At 43.8% G+C, this 19,404-nt stretch overlaps 1 protein-coding gene across 3 annotated transcripts in view; it reads left to right on the forward strand.

Moving 5' to 3' along the window:
* The window catches only part of OGDH (oxoglutarate dehydrogenase), a 95,254-nt gene that overhangs the window by 1,967 nt on the left and 73,883 nt on the right, over positions 1–19,404 (forward strand). For 2 of the 3 annotated variants that reach the window (XM_023226487.2, XM_023226485.2), the window contains exon 2: positions 13,532–13,780. In XM_023226487.2, the coding sequence (XP_023082255.1) occupies positions 13,559–13,780 (222 nt within the window). In that variant the 5' untranslated portion in view covers positions 13,532–13,558. Of the gene's footprint in view, positions 1–7,752; positions 7,841–13,531; positions 13,781–19,404 lie in introns of all 3 variants that reach the window. The other variant, XM_023226486.1, reaches the window with a different exon arrangement.

Here is a 19,404-nt window from a genome sequence, read left to right on the forward strand (position 1 = left end):
GGAGGCCAAGGCAGGTGGATCCCCTGAGGTCAGGAGTTTGAGACCAGCCTGGCCAACGTGGTGAAACCCCGTCTCTACTAAAAATACAAAAGTTAGCAGGGCATGGTGGCGTGGGCCGGTAGTCTCAGCAGGAGGCTGAGGCAGGAGAATCGCTTGAACACAGAAGGCAGAGGTTGCAGTGAACCGAGATCACGCCACTGCACCACAGCCTGGGCGACAAAGGGAGACTCCAGCTCAAAAAAAAAAAAAAAGGAAAGAGAAAACTACAGTATCATCCACTTTTTAGATTTTTAGGTAATTTTTATTTTGAGGTCATTGTACAAATTATTGATACATTTATTTTAAGAACACTAAAATTTTAAGAAATTGTATATAAAAATTTATTCTATACAGTCATAATAAATAGTACAGAGAAATCCTGTGTTCCTTTCCCACTTCTCTGACATTGTGCAAAACTGTAGTAAATATCACAACCAGATGTTGACATTAGTAAAATTCAAGATACAGAATATTCCCATCTTCACAAGGATCCCTTCCATTGCTTTTTTATAGCTACACCCACATCCCTCCCATTCCCAGTCTTTCAACTCCTGACAACCATTAATCTGTTCTCCATTTCCCTAATTTTGGCATGTCAAGAATGCCAAATAAAGGGATTCATAGAGCCTTTTGGGATTGGTTTTTTCCACTCAGATTAATTCCCTGGAGAATCATCCAGGTTGTTGCGTGTACCAGTAGTTCATTCCTTGGCCAGGCACAGTGGCTTACGCCTGTAATCCCAGCAACTTTGGGGGGCTGAGGCAGGCAGATCGCTTGAGCCCAGGAGTTCAAGACCAGTCTGAGGAACATAGTGAGACCTCATCTCTACAAAAAAAAAAAAAAATTAGCCAGATGCAGTGGTGCGTTCTTGTAATCCCAGCTACTCAGGAAGCTGAGGTGGGAGGATCGCTTGAGCCTGGGCTGTAGTGGCTGCAGTGAGCCAAGATCGCGTCACTGCACTCCAGCGTGAGTGACAGAGTGAGACCCTGTCTCAAAAAAAAAAGTACTTCATTCCTTTTTATTGAAGCTGGGCTATGGATGTACCACAGTTGGTTTATTCTTCCATTAAAAGGCATCTTTACTGTTTCCATTCTTTGGCTATTACAAATAAAGCTGCTACAAATCTTCATGTACAGGTTTTTATGTGAACATGAATTAACATTTCTCCAAGATAAATGCCCAGGAATACAATCACTAAGTCGTAAGTCGTAGTGCATGCTTAGTTATTGAACAAACAGCCGAACTGTTTTCCAGAGAGATTGTACTATTTTACGTTCACACTGGCACTGTATGATCTTGTTTCTCCACATACTTGCCAGCGTTTGGTGATGTTACTTTTTTTATTATAGCCATTCCAATAGATGTGTAGTAATGTCTCTTTGTGGTTGTAATGTGCATTTTTCTGATGGCTAATGATGTTGAAAATCTTTGCATATGCTTATTTGCCATCTGTCTATTCTCTCTTTTCTTGGAAAAGATGGGATCTTGCTATGTTGCCCAGGCTGGTCTTGAACTCCTGGGATAAACTGATCCTCCTGTCTTGGCCTCCCAAAGTGCTAGGATTTCAGGCATGAGCCACCATGCTTGGCCCCTGTATACTCTTGGGTGAAATGTCTGTTCATATCTTTTGTCCATTTTGTAATTAGATTGTTCAGTTTTTGTTAACTGTTGAGTTTTGAGAATTTCTAATGTATCCTAGATACCAGCGCTTTGTTGGATATGTAGTTTGCAGATATTTTCATCTTTGTTTATTTGAGACGGAGTCTCGCTCTGTTGCCCTGGCTGGAGTGCAGTGGTACGATCTTGGCTCACTGCAACCTCCGCCTCCTGGGTTCAAGCGATTCTTCTTTTTCAGCCTCCCAAGTAGCTGGGACTACAGCCACGTGCCACCACCCCCCGGCTAATTTTATTTGTATTTTTAGTAGAGACGGGCTTTTACCGTGTTAGCCAGGATGATCTGGGTCTCCTGACCTCGTGATTGACACCCCCTTAGCCTCCCAAAGTGCTGGGATTACAGGTGTGAGCCACCACGCCCAGCCACCTTTCATTATTATATTTATTTATTATTTTTGAAACGAGGTCTCACTCTGTCACCCAGGCTAGAGTAGAGTGGCATAATCACAGCTTACTGCAGCTTCTACCTTCCAGGCTCAAGCAATCCTCCCATCTCAGCCTCCTGAGTAGCTGGGACTATAGGCACGTGCCACCATGCCTGGCTGGTTTTTTTCTTTTGTTTTTTTGAGAGGGAGTCTCACTCTGTCGCCCAGGCTGGAGTGCAGTGGCACGTTCTCAGCTCACTGCAACCTCCACCTCCCAGATTCAAGCGATTCTCCTGCCTCAGCCTCCTGAGTAGCTGGGACTGTAGCTACTCAGTCACTGTGGCTGCTTAGCCACTACGCCCAGCTAATTTTTTTGTATTTGTAGTAGAGACAAGGTTTCACCATGTTAGCCAGGATGGTCTCGATCTCCTGACCACTCGATCCACTCACCTCGGCCTCCCAAAGTACTGGGATTACAGGTGTGAGCCACTGCGCCTGGCTTGTTTTTGTTTTTATTTTTTGAGACAGTCTCACTTTGTCGCCCAGGGTGGAATGAAGTGTTGTGATCTCAGCTCACTGCAACCTCCACCTCCCAGATTCACGTTATTCTTGCACCTCAGCCTCCTGAGCAACTGGAACTATAGGTGCCTGCCACCACACCTGGCGAATTTTTATTTTTTTTAGTTGAGATGGGGTTTTACCATGTTAGCCAGGCTGGTCTCAAACTCCTGACCTCAAGTCATCTGCCTGCATCTGCCTCCCAAAATGCTGGGATAACAGGTGTGAGCCACCAGGCCCAGCCACCTGGCCTTTTTGTTTTTTTTTTTTTTTTGGAGATGGAATTTTGCTGCTGTTGTGCAGGCTGGAGTGCCATGGCATGATCTGAGCTCACTGCAACCTCCACCTCCTGGGTTCAAGTGATTCACCTGCCTCAGCCTCCCAAGTAGCTGGGATTACAGGCATGCACTGCCACGCCCCGCTAATTTTGTATTTTTAGTTGAGACAGGGTTTCTCCATGTTGGTCAGGCTGGTCTCAAACTCCCAACCTGGGGTGAACTGCCCGCCTCAGCCTCCCAAAGTGCTGGGATTACAGGCATTTTTTTTTCTTGTATATAATGCACTATTTCTCTCTGGCTTCCTTCAAGGTTTTTTTGTTGTTGTTCTTTTGGGGGGGAGGGTTTTGTATCGAGTTTTCTGAATTTGTTTATGATGTGTCTTGGTGTGCATTTATTTGGGTTTATTCTGCATGGGGTTCTTTATGACTTTTTGCCAAATTTGGGAGATTTGTAGCCATTATTTCTTTGAATGTTTTTCCAGCCCCTCCTTCTGCCTTCGTCTGGGACTCCGATGACATCAATATTAGATCTTTTGTTATTTCCCTGAGGCCTTGTTCTGTCTTCAAGTTCACTAATTTCCTCTGTCTTCTTTATTCTGCCATTTAACCCATGCTTAAGTTTTTTTCTTTCGCTTAGTGCATTTTTCAGTTCTGAAATGTCTATTTTATTCTCTACATCTTCTCTTTGCTGGAACTTTTTCATTTGTTTCAAGCACGTTCATAGTTGCTCGTGGAAGCATTTTGAGGATGCCTCTTTTAGAATCTTTGTCAGATAATTCTAAGTCTGTGTCATCTTGGTATTGGTGTCTGTAGATTGTCTTTTCTTGTTTTTGTTTTTGTTTTTTGAGACGAAGTCTCGCTCCGTCGCCCAGGCTGGAGGAGTGCAGTGGCGCAATCTCAACTCACTGCAAACTCCCGGGTTCAAGAGATTCTTCTGCCTCGGTCTTCCAAGTAGCTAGGATTACAGGCGTATGCCACCATGCCAGGCTAATTTTTGTGTTTTTGTAAAGATGGGGCTTCACCATGTTGGCCAGGCTGGTCTTGAATTCCTGACCTCAAGTAATAACACCCACCTCAGCCTCCCAAAGTGCTGGGATTACAGGTGTGAGCCACCACCCCCAGCCAAGATTATCCTGGCCCTTGATGTAAAGAGTGATCTTTGACTTACAACCTGGACATTCTGGGTGTTATGTTATGGACTCTTGATCTTGTTTAAATCTCTAAGTAATGCAGTCTTCCTCTGCTGGGGCAGGGAGGGGCTGCTTCCTCATTGTTGCTGGGTGGGGTGTCTGGGGGAAGGGATTCCTTGTTATTGCTGTATGGCTGTAAGAGTTCCCCATTAGGCCTTGGCGATATCACTCTGCCTGGGAAGGGAGGGGTGCTGTTTCATTACTGCTGGATGGGATTGAAATCCAGACTCCCTGCCTGGTCTCCACTGACTTATCAGGGAGTGAGTTGGGGAGGACTCATTATTCACCAGGTGGGGATGAAAGTCCCTGATCTCTATTCTGACATCAGCTAAGTGGAGTGAGGAAGTTTCCCGTGGAGTTTGGCTGCAGTAGAGCAATTGTTCTTTAAAACTTTAAAAGTGTTCCATCTTGCTGCTCTTTTCCTGGTCCTTTGGCTAGAGAGAACAGGTTTCTGTTTGTAGTTTTCTTTGTCTACACCTATTGGCATTTCTGGATTGTAGGCTTCTCCAGTACCTAGGTCTGAGACATATGAAGCAAAAAGAAAATCAAGGACTCAGTGCTCGGCCGGGTGTGGTGGCTCATACCTGTAATCCTAGCATTTTGGGAGTCCGAGATGGGCGGATCACTTGAGGTCAGGAGTTTGAGGCCACCTTGGCCAACATGGCAAAACTGTCTCTATAAAAAATACAAAAATTAGCTATGCATGGTGATGTGCGCCTGTGGTAGTCTCAGCTACTTGGGGGACTGAGGTAGGAGAATTATTTGAGCCTGGGAGGTCCAGGCTGCAGTGAGCCAAGATCATGCCACTGCCCTCCAGCCTGGGCAACAGAGCAAGACCCTGATAACAACAACAACAACAACAAAAAACTCAATCCTCTTTCCTTGGGTCATCTGGTTCCTAGCCGGTCTGCTTCCTTCTGCACCCTTCAGAGTCTTGTTTTGTCTTAAATGTAATGCCTCATGTTTTTAGCTATATTTAGCAGGAAATAGACGTTTTATATATGCTTTAATGAGATGTTGAAAAATTGTCCTGCTTTCCATAAAGATTTAATATCAATACCTTTTAAAAGTGCCTATTTATCTACACCCTCCCCAGTCAACCTATTTATATCACTTCAGTCATGGTCATCTCTGATGCTGTGGGACCACGTCTCAGGGAAGGGGCAGAACAGTCTTCAGACATATACTGAAGCATACTCAGGGATCTGATCAGAGAGGTGTTAGTCCCTACCAGTGGTGACGGCCCATGATTGGTGAACTAAAAAAGCTTCTGTGCTAAATGATGGAGACAGCGTACTAATGTTTTGGAAGTTACCAGTTGACCACTACTCCGAATTAGCTAATGTTTAGGTTTAAATATCTTGGAAACTTGAACTTTTTTTTTTTTTTTTTTTGAGGCAGAGTCTTGGTCTGTCGCCCAGGCTGGAGTGCAGTGGCGCAATCTCAGCTCACTGCAAGCTCCGCCTCCTGGGTTCACACCATTCTTCTGCCTCAGCCTCCCGAGTAGCTGGGACTACAGGTGCCTGCCACCACACCCAGCTAATTTTTTGTATTTTTAGTAGAGATGGGGTTTCATCGTGTTAGCCAGGATGGTCTCGATCTCCTGACCTCATGATTCGACCGTCTCGGCCTTCCAAAGTGCTGGGATTACAGGCGTGAGCCACCGTGCCCGGCCAGAAACTTGAACTTTTTATATCACTAGTTTGCCTTTTCTGCACACACTCCGTCTCTCTCTCTCTCTCTCTCTATATATATATACACACACACACACACACACACATATATATATGTGTGTGTGTGGTTTTTTTTGAGACGGAGTCTCGTTCTGTCGTCCAGACTGGAGTGCAGTAGCGCGATCTCAGCTCACTGCAGCCTCCACCTCACAGGTTCAAGCGATTCTCCTACCTCAGCCTCCCAGGTAGCTGGGACTACAGGCGCCCGCCACCATGCGATGCAACTAATTTTTTTGTAGTTTTAGTAGAGGTGGGGTTTCACCATGTTGGCCAGGCTAGTCTCAAACTCCTGATCTCAGGTGATCCACCCACCTTGACCTCCCAAAGTACTGGGATTACAGGCATGAGCCACCATACCCAGCCATTTCTTTAGTCATAGATACACCTTCAAGTTTTCAAAGTGCTTTCATATTTGTGTTACAATTACAAAAAGATATTATGAGGAGGTTAGGAGTAATTACTATCTCCACTTTATGGCCCAGGAAAGCTCACAAGCTGACTTGGTGTCACGAGGCCTCTGTGCCTGCAGGCTCAATAATTGTTTCCACTAGCAACCGAAAAAAACTTTACAGTTTAAAAGTAATCCTCACTACTTCCCTGTCCCTCAGCTTTTGTGTAATGAGGTGTCACTAGTGAAAGATACTAAATTCTTTGAGATTCTCAGCCAATAAGGGAGAATTGATGGCTGTACTCTGTATATGAGTTCTTTGTATTACTACAAAAATAATTGCAGGCATGAGATAACAGCCATAGGTTTGTAGCAAATGTTGTGTTCATGATTCATCAGAAAGATTGAGTCCGAAACTGAAAAAAAGAAAGTGGATGAGTTGTCCTTTAAAATGGTTGCCAGCTAACACTCATAGGGTATAAGGATCATATAATGATGTGTCGTTTTTTTTCTCTCAAAGATTCATTTGCTGAGAAACAGCAGACTGTTTTTGCTAGGTCTTGCCTTTTTAATGACCCCTCTACCTAGCCAACGTCATATTGATAGGCGTCAGTAGTCGGTTTATTTCCCTCATTCTTTGTGCCCTGGGATAGGGTACCTCCTGCCCAACTGGGGAAATTCAAGGCATAGACCTCAAAAGCTTCATGTTTCAGACAGAACCCTATTTAAGTATATCATTTCCTAAGGGCAGGGCATTTAACACCTGAAAACTAATTTTCCTTTGGTTTTTACTTTTTCTCATTTTACAACTTATTTTTCCCAAATGTATGTGTTTATTCTTGTATCTTGAAATTAATGAATTACAACTTGTATCATTTTCATGTGCAGTGATCAGTTACATTTTTTCTTACACATTAAAAAAGATAACTTTATTGAGATGTAATTCACATACTATACAATTCACCATTTAAATTGTAAGGCGAATGTTTTTCAGTATATTAGAGGATTGTGACACCATCAATACAATCTAGTTTTAGAGCATTTTCATCCTCTCCTCCCAAAAAGAAAGCCCTGTATCCATTGAGTCACTCCTCATTCTCCCCTCATTCCTCTGCCCCAGCCCCGGGCAACCACTAATCTACTTTCTCTCTGTATAGATTTGCTTATTCTGGAATGTGATATTATTATACTTATATAGGTTTTTGTCCATGATTCCTGATTTTAACTCCCATAGCTCTTGTTATTTCCTAAGTGACTAAAATAAGCTTGTATTTTGTTAAAGTATTTATCCTTGGTTCCTGAAGTAGCTTCCAAACAGTTTCAGAGTGATAAAAGTGAAAGACAGTCTTTTGTTATAATGTTGGGGTGCTTTAGGCCTCAGAAGCAGGCCTGTGGCACTCCTTTCACCTGCTGCTTTTTCTCCCCAAGGGAGGCCATAGAAACTAAAAATATACTCTAATATTCCTCCACTGTTCTGTCTTGGAGCTGGCCGTAAAGAAATTCTCTGACCTACCTTGTCTGATTGTAGGTCACAAGACACCCACTTCAGGAGTCCTGCCTCACACGCACAGGAAGGAATCCTACACAGTGAGACCAGGAAGAATCTGAACAAACAGGCATGGCTGGGTTTCCCCACTTAATCTGTTGGTGTTAGATCATACCCTTTTTGTCTGATCACATATCTACATGGTTATCTATGCTTCAGTCATGCATATCCAAAGAAGTCTCCATAAAAGGCCCAAGATGATGGGGTACAGAGAGCTTCTGGATAGCTGAACATGTGGAGACTCCTGGAGGGTGGCATGCCTGGGGAGGGTATGGAAGCTCCTTACCCCATCCAACACCTTGACCTGTGCAACTCTTTTTTTTTTTTTTTTTTTCTTTGAGACGGAGTCTCGCTCTGTCAGCCAGACTGGAGTGCAGTGGCCGGATCTCAGCTCACTGCAAGCTCCGCCTCCCGGGTTTACGCCATTCTCCTGCCTCAGCCTCCCGAGTAGCTGGGACTACAGGCGCCCGCCACCTCGCCCGGCTCGTTTTTTTTGTATTTTTTTTTTTTAGTAGAGATGGGGTTTCACTGTGTTAGCCAGGATGGTCTCGATCTCCTGACCTCGTGATCCGCCCATCTCGGCCTCCCAAAGTGCTGGGATTACAGGCTTGAGCCACCGCGCCCGGCCGACCTGTGCAACTCTTAATCCACATCCTATGTTATATTCTTTGAAAAAAACAGTAGATGTAAGTGTTTCCCTGAGTTCTTAGAAATTTTTTGAACCAAAGGAGGGGTTCTTGGGTTCTCCAGTTTCTAGCTGGTTGGCCAGAAGTGCAAGTAAGACAACTGGGGACTTGCTGTTACATCAGAAATAGGGGGCAACCTTGTGGGATTGAGCTCTTGACCTGTGTGTGGTATCTGATGCCGTCTCCAGGTAGGTAGCGGCAGACTTGAATTGCATTATTGGTAGGGAGAATTCCTCACACATTTAGTCACAGAAATCTTCTGTGTTGATTGTTGTGTGAGAGCAGAGGAATAGACTCATAATGTCTTTTGCATCTGCTTCTTTTTACTGAGCATAGTTTTCAGGGTTCCTCCAGGTGGAGCATGCACCAGCACTTCCTTAGTTTTCATTGCAGAATGCTATTATATTCTATAGATATAACATGTTCTGCTTATCCATTCATCAGTGATGGACATTTGAGTTGTTTCTACTATTTGACTTTTACCAATAATGCTGCTGTGGGCATTTGTGTACAAGTTTTTTGTGGACGTACATTTTCATTTATCTTGATTATATATCTAGGAGTGGAATTGCTGAGTTATATGGTAACTTTATGTGTTTATTGGCTATTAGTATATCTTCTTTGGAGAAATGTCTATTCAAATCCTTTGCCTACTTTTTGATTGAGTTGTTTTTTTACTGTTGCATTATAAGAGTTCTTTATATATTCTGTATGTAAGTTCCTTATCAGATAAATGCAAATATTTTCTCCCATTTATATCATTTCTTTCTTAATAAGTTATTTGAAGCACAAAAGTTTTTTATTTTTTATTTTTTTGCTTGTTTTGAGACAGAGTCTCACCTGTCAACCAGGCTGGAGTGCGGTGGTGTAATCCCAGCTCACTGCAACCTCTGCCTCCTGGGTTCAAGGGATTCTCCTGCCTCAGCCTCCCAAGCAGCTGGGAGTACAGGCGTGTGTGACCACGCCCAGCTGATTTTTGTATTTTTAGTAGAAATGGGGTTTTGCCGTGTTGGCTAGGCTGGTCTCGAATTCCTGACCTCAAGTGATCTACCTGCCTCAGCCTCCCAAAGTGCTGAGATTACAGGCGTGGGCTACCGCTCCTGGCCAAGTTTTTTATTTTGATGAAATCCAATTTGTGGTTTTTATTTTGTTGTTTATACTGGTGGTGTCATAACTAAGAATCCATTGCTTGAACCAAGGTCACAAAGATTTACTTCATGAAAGTTACAAAACTTCTAAGTATCTTACAGTTTTATCTCTTACACTCAGGATTTTGATCAATTTTGGATTTTGTATATGACTGTGTGACTTCTTTCTTCTTTACCCATGGAGCTCTAGTTGTCCCAGCACCTTCAGTTGAAAAGACTGTTGTTTTCCCCACTGAATGGAGTTGGCACACATTTAAATAGAAACATTCTTTTAAACAAAGTTTGTCCAACCTCAAGCCCGTGGGCCACATGTGGCCCAGGACAGTTTTGAATGTGGCCCAACACAAGTTCGCAAACTTTGTTAAAACATTATGGATGTTTTTGCAATTTTTTTTTTTTTTTTTTAAGCTCATCAGTTGTCATTAGTGTTAGTGTATTTTATGTGTGGCTCGAGACAATTCTTCTAGTGTTGCCCAGGGAAGCCAAAATATTGGACATCCCTGTTTTAAACCAAAAATCAAAACACTTGGATATTTTGGATAGCTCAGAGGCACTTTCAGAAAAAGCGTTTTAAACAATTGAATGTCTGTACCAAATAACATACTATTCTTAAAGTTGACTTAGTATCAGTTACAGAATTCTAACTTGAATTTCGAGACCTAATGTTGACTGGCCTGCAGTTTTCCTTCTTCTTGTATTTAATATATTTTGTTTGTTTTTTATTTTTTTAGAGATAGGGTCTCGCTCTGTCACCCAGGCTGGAGTGGAGTGGCACGATCATAGCTCGCTGAAGCCTTGACCTCGTGGGCTCAGGCAGTCCTTCCATCTCATCCTCCTGGGTAGCTGGGACTACAGACATGTGCCACCATACCCTGATAGCTTTTAAATTTTTTGTGGAGACATGGTTTCACTGTGTTGCCCGGGCTGGTCTCAAACTCCTGGCCTCAAGCAGTCCTTAAGTCTTGGCATCCCAAAGTGCTAGGATTATAGGCATGAGCCACTGTGCTTGGTTTTTAATATCTTCTTATGCCATTTTATGTAAGAGAGAAAGGTGAAGAATGGGTATTTACCAGAATTGGAAATCTGCGTTAGTGTTGGCTCTGTGGGTCTGTCAGAGTGTGGACAGCAAACAGCTGTCCTGGCTGTTCCTGGGTGGAGTTGGGGATGTTGAGCCATCTGCTGAAGGGCACTTCTTCCCATGAGTCATCTTAAAGGAAGTTTAAAAATCTCAGCTGGGCATGTGGCTCACGCCTATAATATCAGCACTTTGGGAGGCCGAGACAGGCAGATCACGAGGTCAGGAGTTTGAGACCAGCCTGGCCAACATAGTGAAACCCTGTCTCTACTAAAAATACAAAAATTAGCCAGGTGTGGTAGCACGCACCTGTTGTCCTAGCTACTCGGGAGGCTGAGGCAGGGGAATTGCTTGAACCTGAGACGGGGAGGTTGCAGTGAGCCGAGATCATGCCACTGGACTACAGAGCAAGACTCCATATCAAAAAAAAGAAAAAGTCTAGCTGTCCTGGCAGCTCTGCTGGGCAGCACTTAACTATTTGTCAGATTCAGTGACTGTGGATAGCAAAATGTCATGATTTACTTAAACAGGATCATGTTGAAGGGGGCACTTTGGGAAGAACAGATGAAATGGGTGTTTTACAGTTGTCAGTTCGGTACCTGTTAATTGGGCTATTGCAGCAACTGAATACTGATAGTTAATGAGGTGATGCTATTGTTTTCTGGTAGAAAACCCAACTCAGAGGCAATTGGGTGTTTAATGTTGCCTAGATAATGACATTAAAGGAAAAAAAATGAATGTTTTCCTTTGAGCCTGAGAAATAAAAAAAAAAAAAAGCATAAAACGAAGCAACAGTAGTATTTTGCTGTCAATGTTAGGGCTTTTTGTCTCCCTTAAATATGTCAGTGGAAAAACTTGGAGTGTAGTTGGAGGTAGGAAGAACTACTGAATTAACTTAAAACTTTTGATTTCTAAAGTAAAAACCCAGGGGTAAAGATTGCATTCCCTAATTATATCCAGAATATATTGCTTGTTTACCGTTAATTTGTAAGGAGCAAGTTTTTGTTTGTGTTGTTTGTTTTTAAAGAATATGTTCTGCTCTTTCCTCTTGCTGACCTATCTCTTCTTAGTGGAGCAGGACACTCTGAGCCCTCTCTCGGTGTCCCTAATGTGTATCCTGAGCATATATGGGCCACGAGGAAGGTTCCAATACATAATATAGAGGATATTTTATGTAACAATTCACACTGTGTTTCAGAGCTTGGATTTCCTTCGGGTAGGTATGGACATGGGGTATAGTTCCAACTTTACAACCCGGACGCCTGCTTTGAGACAAATTCATGAGCATCCATGTAGGCCAGCAAGCACCCTTTTTTCCCACAGGCAGCATCCTTGTGAACTTTCCTCTTGGATCCTGACTCTGCTGCTAGTAGCCTGTGACCTTGGATAAAATTAAGGGAATGGAAACTGAAGCTACCTGTAAAGTGAAAGAGCTGGTGCCTGCCTTACAGGGAACCTCTGGGTTTATGCATGAGTCAGATGTGTGGAGTTACTCACCATGGAGGACCCAGGGCAGGCAGGCATTATTGAACTGCTCTGTGTGCTCTTTTCAATCTTTGCAGGGCCCACCCACGTCTCCCTTGCTCAGACCTGGCTCCCCATGGCTTATGAAAGGGGGCTGAGTGCAGGAGATGGCGGGCGGGACACCGGACATCCCTCTGTGGCTTTTCCTTACCCTTCCTAGTACCATGAGATTCTGGCTCTTCCCATCTCTGTTTCCGCCTGTGGGTCCTTCCACATGCAGTACCTCCTCTTCCCTCCTTCCTATCCATGTCCTTTTGCCCTGAGACACACCCACCTGGAAGGAGCCTGTCCTCTCACAGGTCTGGCGTATTCTGCACCTCTAAAGTACTCAGTGTTTCCTCTGCAATCTTTTCTGTGTTGTTTTCCCTCTGCTCAAGGGTGAATTGAGAGTAAGGAAAGTATTTTTCTAATTTCTTTGTATGTTCCGTAATATCATAAGTACAGCAGGTACTCAATAGTTTCTGGACAGATAAGAAAATGTTTTTCTTATTCTGCAATTAATCCTAATCCTAATTCTAAATTAATTAATCCTTGTTGCCTTTTTTCTAATTGTTATATATATATATAAAATATATAAATTTAAAGAACATGGTATGTTTGTCATCTCAGCCCTTAAACTAGATTTAATTTTATTTATTTATTTATTTATTTATTTATTTTTTGAGACAGAGTCTCACTCTGTTGCGAGGCTGGAGTACAGTGGTGCAGTCTCGGCTCACTGCAGCCTCTGCCTACCAGGTTCAAGCAATTTTCCTGCCTCAGCCTCCCAAGTAGCTGGGTCTACAGGCGCACACCACCACACCCAGCTAATTTTTGTATTTTTAGTAGAGATGTGGTTTCACCATGTTGGCCAGGATGGTCTCGATCTCCTGACCTTGTGATCTGCCCACCTCGGCCTCCCAAAGTGCTGGGATTACAGGCGTGAGCCACTGAGTCTGGCCGAGATTTAAATTTTTAAGTGAAGATGGTAATATCTGCAACTGTGCACTAACCTTTCTTGGGCTAGCACAGGCATCCTGTGTTAGTAGGTGCAAGAGTGTGTGTGAGTTTCACACAGTCACGGCTCTGTTGTGCGCTCAGGCATGTGAACTGGTGGCACTGAGCAGGTAGTATTCTTGTGAATGTATTTATAGGCCAGGGTCTTTCTCCTCAACAGTTAAGAGTTGAACAAGTTTTGTTTTTTTGTTTTTTGTTTTTTTCTAGTAGCTTTTTTAAAAAAATTATCCTTTCTCTAGAGCATCAGGATCTAGTAGCCTTGTGTCTTAAATGCTCATTTTTAAAATCTTTCTTTCTTTCCTTTTTTTTTTTTTTTTTTATTTTTTATACAGGCAGTTGTGAAAAACTTCAGGACAAAAATGTTTCATTTAAGGACTTGTGCTGCTAAGTTGAGGCCGTTGACGGCTTCCCAGACTGTTAAGACATTTTCACAAAACAGACCAGCAGCAGCTAGGACATTTCAACAGATTCGGTGCTATTCTGCACCTGTTGCTGCTGAGCCCTTTCTCAGTGGGACTAGTTCGAACTATGTGGAGGAGATGTACTGTGCTTGGCTGGAAAACCCCAAAAGTGTACATAAGGTAAGGCTCGCAGGGCCGTGGGTCTACCTCATGTTGGTGCGTTGGCCTGTTCCTGACTGGTCACCAGGTAAGTGTGTGCGTCCTGAGGAGTCAGCAGGCAGGCAGGCAACTGAAGCGCCGTACCAACCACCGCATCTGTATCGGACCCAGCATGGCCCCAGCAGAAGCCACGGTCCCTGGATTGGCATCCAGCGGTAGACACTGCACTTAACTCTACGAGGATGTGAAGAAGCATGTGTGTGACCCTCCAGAATCTCCGCAAGGGCTGCTTCAGGATGAAGCCTCTGAAGAAAGAAGAAAGAAAGAAAGAACGTGTGTGGAAAAGAGCAGGACCTTAGGAAGCTCCTCCATTCTGTCTGGAGAGGATACTTTCATATGTAACATGCCTTAGTCACCTCATGTAATTTCTGTATGAATGGCCTTTTAGATCATTATGTTCCTATTTTTTTCCTGTTTGTTTCTAACTTTTCTGTATTACATATAAGGGCATTTTCTAAATTTTTCACCACATGATTGCTGATGTAAGTCATGTCTTGTTTTTTTTTGTTTTTGTTTTTGTTTGTTTTGTTTGAGACAGAGTCCCGCTGTTGTCCAGGCTGGAGTGCAGTGGCAGAATCTCAGCTTGTTGCAACCTCCGCCTCCTGGGTTCAAGAGATTCCTGTGCCTCAGCCTCCCAAGTAGCTGGGACTACAGGCACACGTCAACACGCCTGACTAGTTTTTGTATTTTTAGTAGAGATGGGATTTTACTCTCTTGGCCAGGCTGGTCTTGAACCCCTGGCCTTAAGTGATCCACCCATCTTGGCCTCCCAATGTACTGGGATTACAGGCATGATCCACCACGCCTGGCCAAGTCATGCCTTGTGACAGAATTCCTTTATTCTATTTTGAGCCAATGAATATTTATAGGTTTCGCTAACCACTCCTTGATTTTCAGGGAAAGCAGCCAGCCTCCTGAAGGAATTGGGAAAGCAGCGTAGTATAGTAATAAGAGGGTGGGTCCCAGCATTTCTAAGCTCCTGTGCCTCATCTGTAAGAGGTTGGGAGAATGAAAGGAGGTAGCATGAGCAAGGCACTCAGCTCAGAGGCCGTGCCTAGCCAACATTGCTTATCTTCACTGTGAATTTGGCTTTTTTTCCTACTCTTGAATCTTGGGGGCTTATCGCCAAAAGGTAGTCTGCTTCCACTGGGCTCCTGTTAACAAGCTTTCCCTTTGAGTATTAGTGTAGGAATTGTTTTTTTTTAATTTAGCTAGGTGTGGTGGCACATACCTGCAGTTCCAGCTACTCCACAGGCCGAGGCGGGAGGATTGCTGAAGCCCAGGAATTTGAGGTTATGGTGCACTATGATGGTGCCACTGCACTCCATCCTGGGCAACAGAGGGAGACCCTGTCTCTAAAATTTAAAAAAAAAAAAAAAGATGCAGGGGGGCGTATATTCCCGTGACTGCTGGGCCACCAGGTCCCATTTTTTCAGGAATGCCCCTTTGTCTCAGCCTTATTGCCCAGCAATGGTGGGACTCTAACCCAATCCTTCCCTGTTTCCATGGCAACCTAGGAGCAGCATTTCTTCCTGGGCAAGGTGAGACCTGGTTTTCTGTAAGAAATCTGTAGTTTATTTCCCTAGTCTGTAAACAAATTACCCAAAAGAAGTGCTCTGTGAAACTGGCCCCTGCTTTTAATGTCATGGATGTTACTGAAGACTGTGGTTGCAGATTGTGGCAGATTTCACACACACACACACACACACGACTACAGCTGTAGATTATATCTAGAATAAAACTGAGCCCTGAGGTTTCAGAATCAAGGACTGTTATGTGCACAGGCCTATTCTTTTACCTTCCTTTTCTCAAACATAACCTTTTCTTGGAACCAACCAAGTTGTTTTCAGTGATGTTAGGATTTGGAGTCAGTAGCTCCTAAATGACAGTGCCTAGTGTCTGAAAGGTGAAGAGCACCTGGCTGAGACTGCCTGTCCTCGTGAAGGTTTGGTCCTCAGTGATTCGTGGGTAAGAGGTGCACTCTGTGAGCGGTGTGGCCACAGTGCTGTGGACACTGGGCCTGCTGCCATCATAGCTGCTCCTGCTGGAAGCTTTTGAAGATGGTTTTTGTCAGAGCATGCTGGCTTTGTGTCTTTTTGCCTGTTTCTGTTGCCAGGAATCTCCAGGGGGCACAGTGTGGTACTCACATGCATGCCCTACTCCTCCCTGCTTGTAGAGACGAGGGGACAGGATGGTTAAGTCAGTGGGCATGCCCTCCAGCAATCCCGGTTGTCATCTGGCAGGGACTTCATCATTCCTCTGCCATCCCAGACGACAAGGTGGGTCCTCTTTAAGTTGAATTAGGCCCATTTATGTGGTGTGTGCAAGTTTTTCTTTCTTTTTCTTTTTCTTTTTTTTTTTTTGATACGGAGTCTCACTCTGTCGCTCAGGCTGGAGGGCAGTGGTGTGATCTTAGCTCACTGCAACCTCTGCCTCCCAGGCTCAAGCGATTCTCCTGCCGTTAGCCTCCTGAGTAGCTGGGATTACAGGCCTGTGCCACCACGCCCAGCTAAGTTTTGTATTTTTAATAGAGACGGGGTTTCACCATGTTAGTCAGGTTGGTCTTGAACTGCTGACCTCGTGATCCACCTGCCTTGGCCTCCCAAAGTGCAGGCGTGAACCACAGCGCCTGGCTGTGTGCATGTTTTTCAAGGGAGATAATCCATAGCTTCTGTCCAATTTTCAAAGCATATGTCACCCATGAAAGGTGACACATGCTTTGTCACCCATGAAAAATGCTGTGTCCACACACCATGAAAAATGCTGTGTCACCCATGAAAGGTGACACATAGCCTTAGGGCTATTTTACTTTATTTGTGCTCTTATTTTAGAACACATAGTTTAAATAGAGATAATAATTGTTTAAATAGAGATAATACAATTAGAAGTGCTGTAGGATTTAGAGAGATCATCTATCTCATCTTCTGCTTAAACATCAGAAATGTCCTGAGGTCGGATTCCGTACTTATTTTCAGAGAGCTTAATGGGGCCTGCAAGGACTAAACTCATATACAGCAGAAAAGGAACAAACTCAACATCTTCCCCTCCTGCCCTTTGGCACACTTTCCCGTTGTTATTTTTATTTTTATTTATTTTATTTATTTGTTTTTTTGAGACAGAGTCTCACGCCCAGCCTGCACTCACGCCCAGGCTGGAGTGTAGTGAGGTGATCTCTGCTCACTGCAGCCTCCACCTCCTGTTTCAAGTGATTCTCGTGCCTCAGTCTCCCGGGTAGCCGAGATTACAGATACATGCCACCACACCCGGCTAATTTTTGTATTTTAGTAGAGACGGGGTTTCACCATGTTGGCCAGGCTGGTCTCAAACTCCTGACCTCAATCAGTCTGCCCACCTCTGCTTCCCAAACTGCTGGGATTACAGGTATAAGCCACTGCACCCAGCCCCATTGTTACTTTTAAATCTGTGTTATAGTGTTTCTAAGCATACATAGCAGTAGAGAGAAGAGTAGATGATAAACCTTGTGAGGAGACTGGTCACGCAGCTTCAACAGCTGTCTACCTTTTGCAGATCTTTTAAAAATCTGTTCCCTACCCCAGTGACTTTTTTATTTGTTGGTTTGTTTGGGGTTTGAGGAGTAGACACTGGAGTATTTTAAGGCAAATTCCAGACCTGTGTCATTTCTGGCATAAATGCATCAGTGTAACTAACTGATAAGTAAATGTTTTCATAACCACGCCCAACAAACTTTAACAGGCTAATTCTCTAATAGAATTTTTTCTCAGTCCATGTTTAAATATTTACTCTTCTCTTAAAGCTGTCCTTTTACATTTGTTTTGCTTTGTTTTTTAATTTTTATTTTACTTATTTTTTTACATTTGGTTTTATACTTTATAATTGGTTGTTGTATTCTTTATTTTTAATTTAATTTATTTTTTAATTAAAAACTTTTTAATGTAAGTAGGAGTCATGCCTGTAATCCTTACACTTTGGGAGGCTGAGGCAGGAGGATTACTTGAGCCCAGGAATTTGAGACCAGCCTAGGCAACATGGTGAGACCTTGTCTCTATTAATAAAAATAAAATAGAAAATGTTTAAAAAAATAAAAAAATGTAAATAGAGACGGAGTCTCTCTGTCTTAACCAGACTGGTCTTGAACTCCTGGGCTCAAGCAGTCCTCCCACCTTGGCCTCCCAAAGTTGTGGGATTACAGACGTGAGCCACCACACCCAGCCTCTTAAAAAAAACTTTTACTCTTAAAATGCTTAACTGTTATGAAAATTATATTTGTGGTAAAATATTTTAGCAAATCAGAGCTACAAGTACCTTTTTTACCCTAAACCTGCTCCCCAGAGCAGTATCTGGTTAACTAGCTGACCTAGGTCTGTCTCTGTGGTAGGACCATCTGCCATCTCCCTTTTGTTCCTACCTTTGGTCCTATCCTAGACTTTTGCCTCTGTTATAGTCTGGCATTTGTGTTCCTCACTGACCCCTCTTAAGAACCTTCAGCAGTGGCCTGGGCTGTCAGCATATGAAGCCTTCCTCATTAGGGTCTCAGCACGTTTGAGGTCACATCAAATGGTGACATCTTACCTTTATTTATGTCTTTAAGACACAGAGCTAAGTTATCCTTGTTAATAATGTTTAAGACAAACAGGTAATTGAGAACTGCTAAGCCCCCATGAGTCTGGGTGTTGATCTCATTTTGTTTTGTAGGGACAGGTGCCCACTTACAGCTGTAGCATGATGTCAAGTTCCTTGTAATGCATCTGCCAGGTTCTGGCCCTGCTGAGGAAGAGCCAGGATTAGGTCCTGAGGGAGTGGAAGGAGCTGGGGTCTGTTCTTCTCCCAACAGTGCCTTCAGCGGCTGCCTTGAGGGTGCCATCATTGGCCCTGCTTTTCTTCTAGGCCCTCTTAGCCATTTGGCTTTCCCACAGCTTGCTTTGTACCTCCAGGCTCTTCCTCTGCTGTGTGCCTTCCTCTACCCTGCCCAGCTCCCTAAAGCCTGTCTCCCTGTTCTTGTTAACTGATGCCCATTTCTTTTTTCTTTTTTTTTTTTGAGACGAGTCTCGCCCAGTCTGGAGTGCAGTGGCGCAATCTCAGCTCACTGCAACCTCCGCTTCCTGGGTTCAAGCAATTCTCGTACCTCAGTCTCCCAGTCTCCCAGCTAGCTGGAATTACAGACGTGTGCCATCACGCCTGGCTAATTTTTGTGTTTTTAGTAAAGACGAGGTTTTACCATGTTGGCCAGGCTGGTCTTAAACTCCTGACCTCAGGTGATCCGCCCACCCAGGCCTCCCAAGGTGCTGGAATTATAGGCGTGAGCCACCATGCCTGATGCCCATTTTTTGATGTTTTTTTGTTTTTGTACTTTTCACATGTCAGCTCCTAAAGTGTGTACATGTGGTCGCTGTAGGAGGGAGGGGCTCTATGTGTTCAGATTACAGGTGGAGAGTATTGGCCCACTGCTAAGTCTGGCCTTGATGCTCATCTGTCAACACCATTCTGCTTCCTCCTTCCATGCTTATGAAATATAGTACTGGTATTTTCTTTTTTTTTTTTTTGAGGCGGAGTCTTGCTCTGTCACCCAGGCTGGAGTGCAGTGGCCGGATCTCAGCTCACTGCAA

This window comes from Piliocolobus tephrosceles, chromosome 8 (genome assembly GCF_002776525.5).
Source record: "Piliocolobus tephrosceles isolate RC106 chromosome 8, ASM277652v3, whole genome shotgun sequence".
NCBI lineage: Eukaryota > Metazoa > Chordata > Mammalia > Primates > Cercopithecidae > Piliocolobus > Piliocolobus tephrosceles.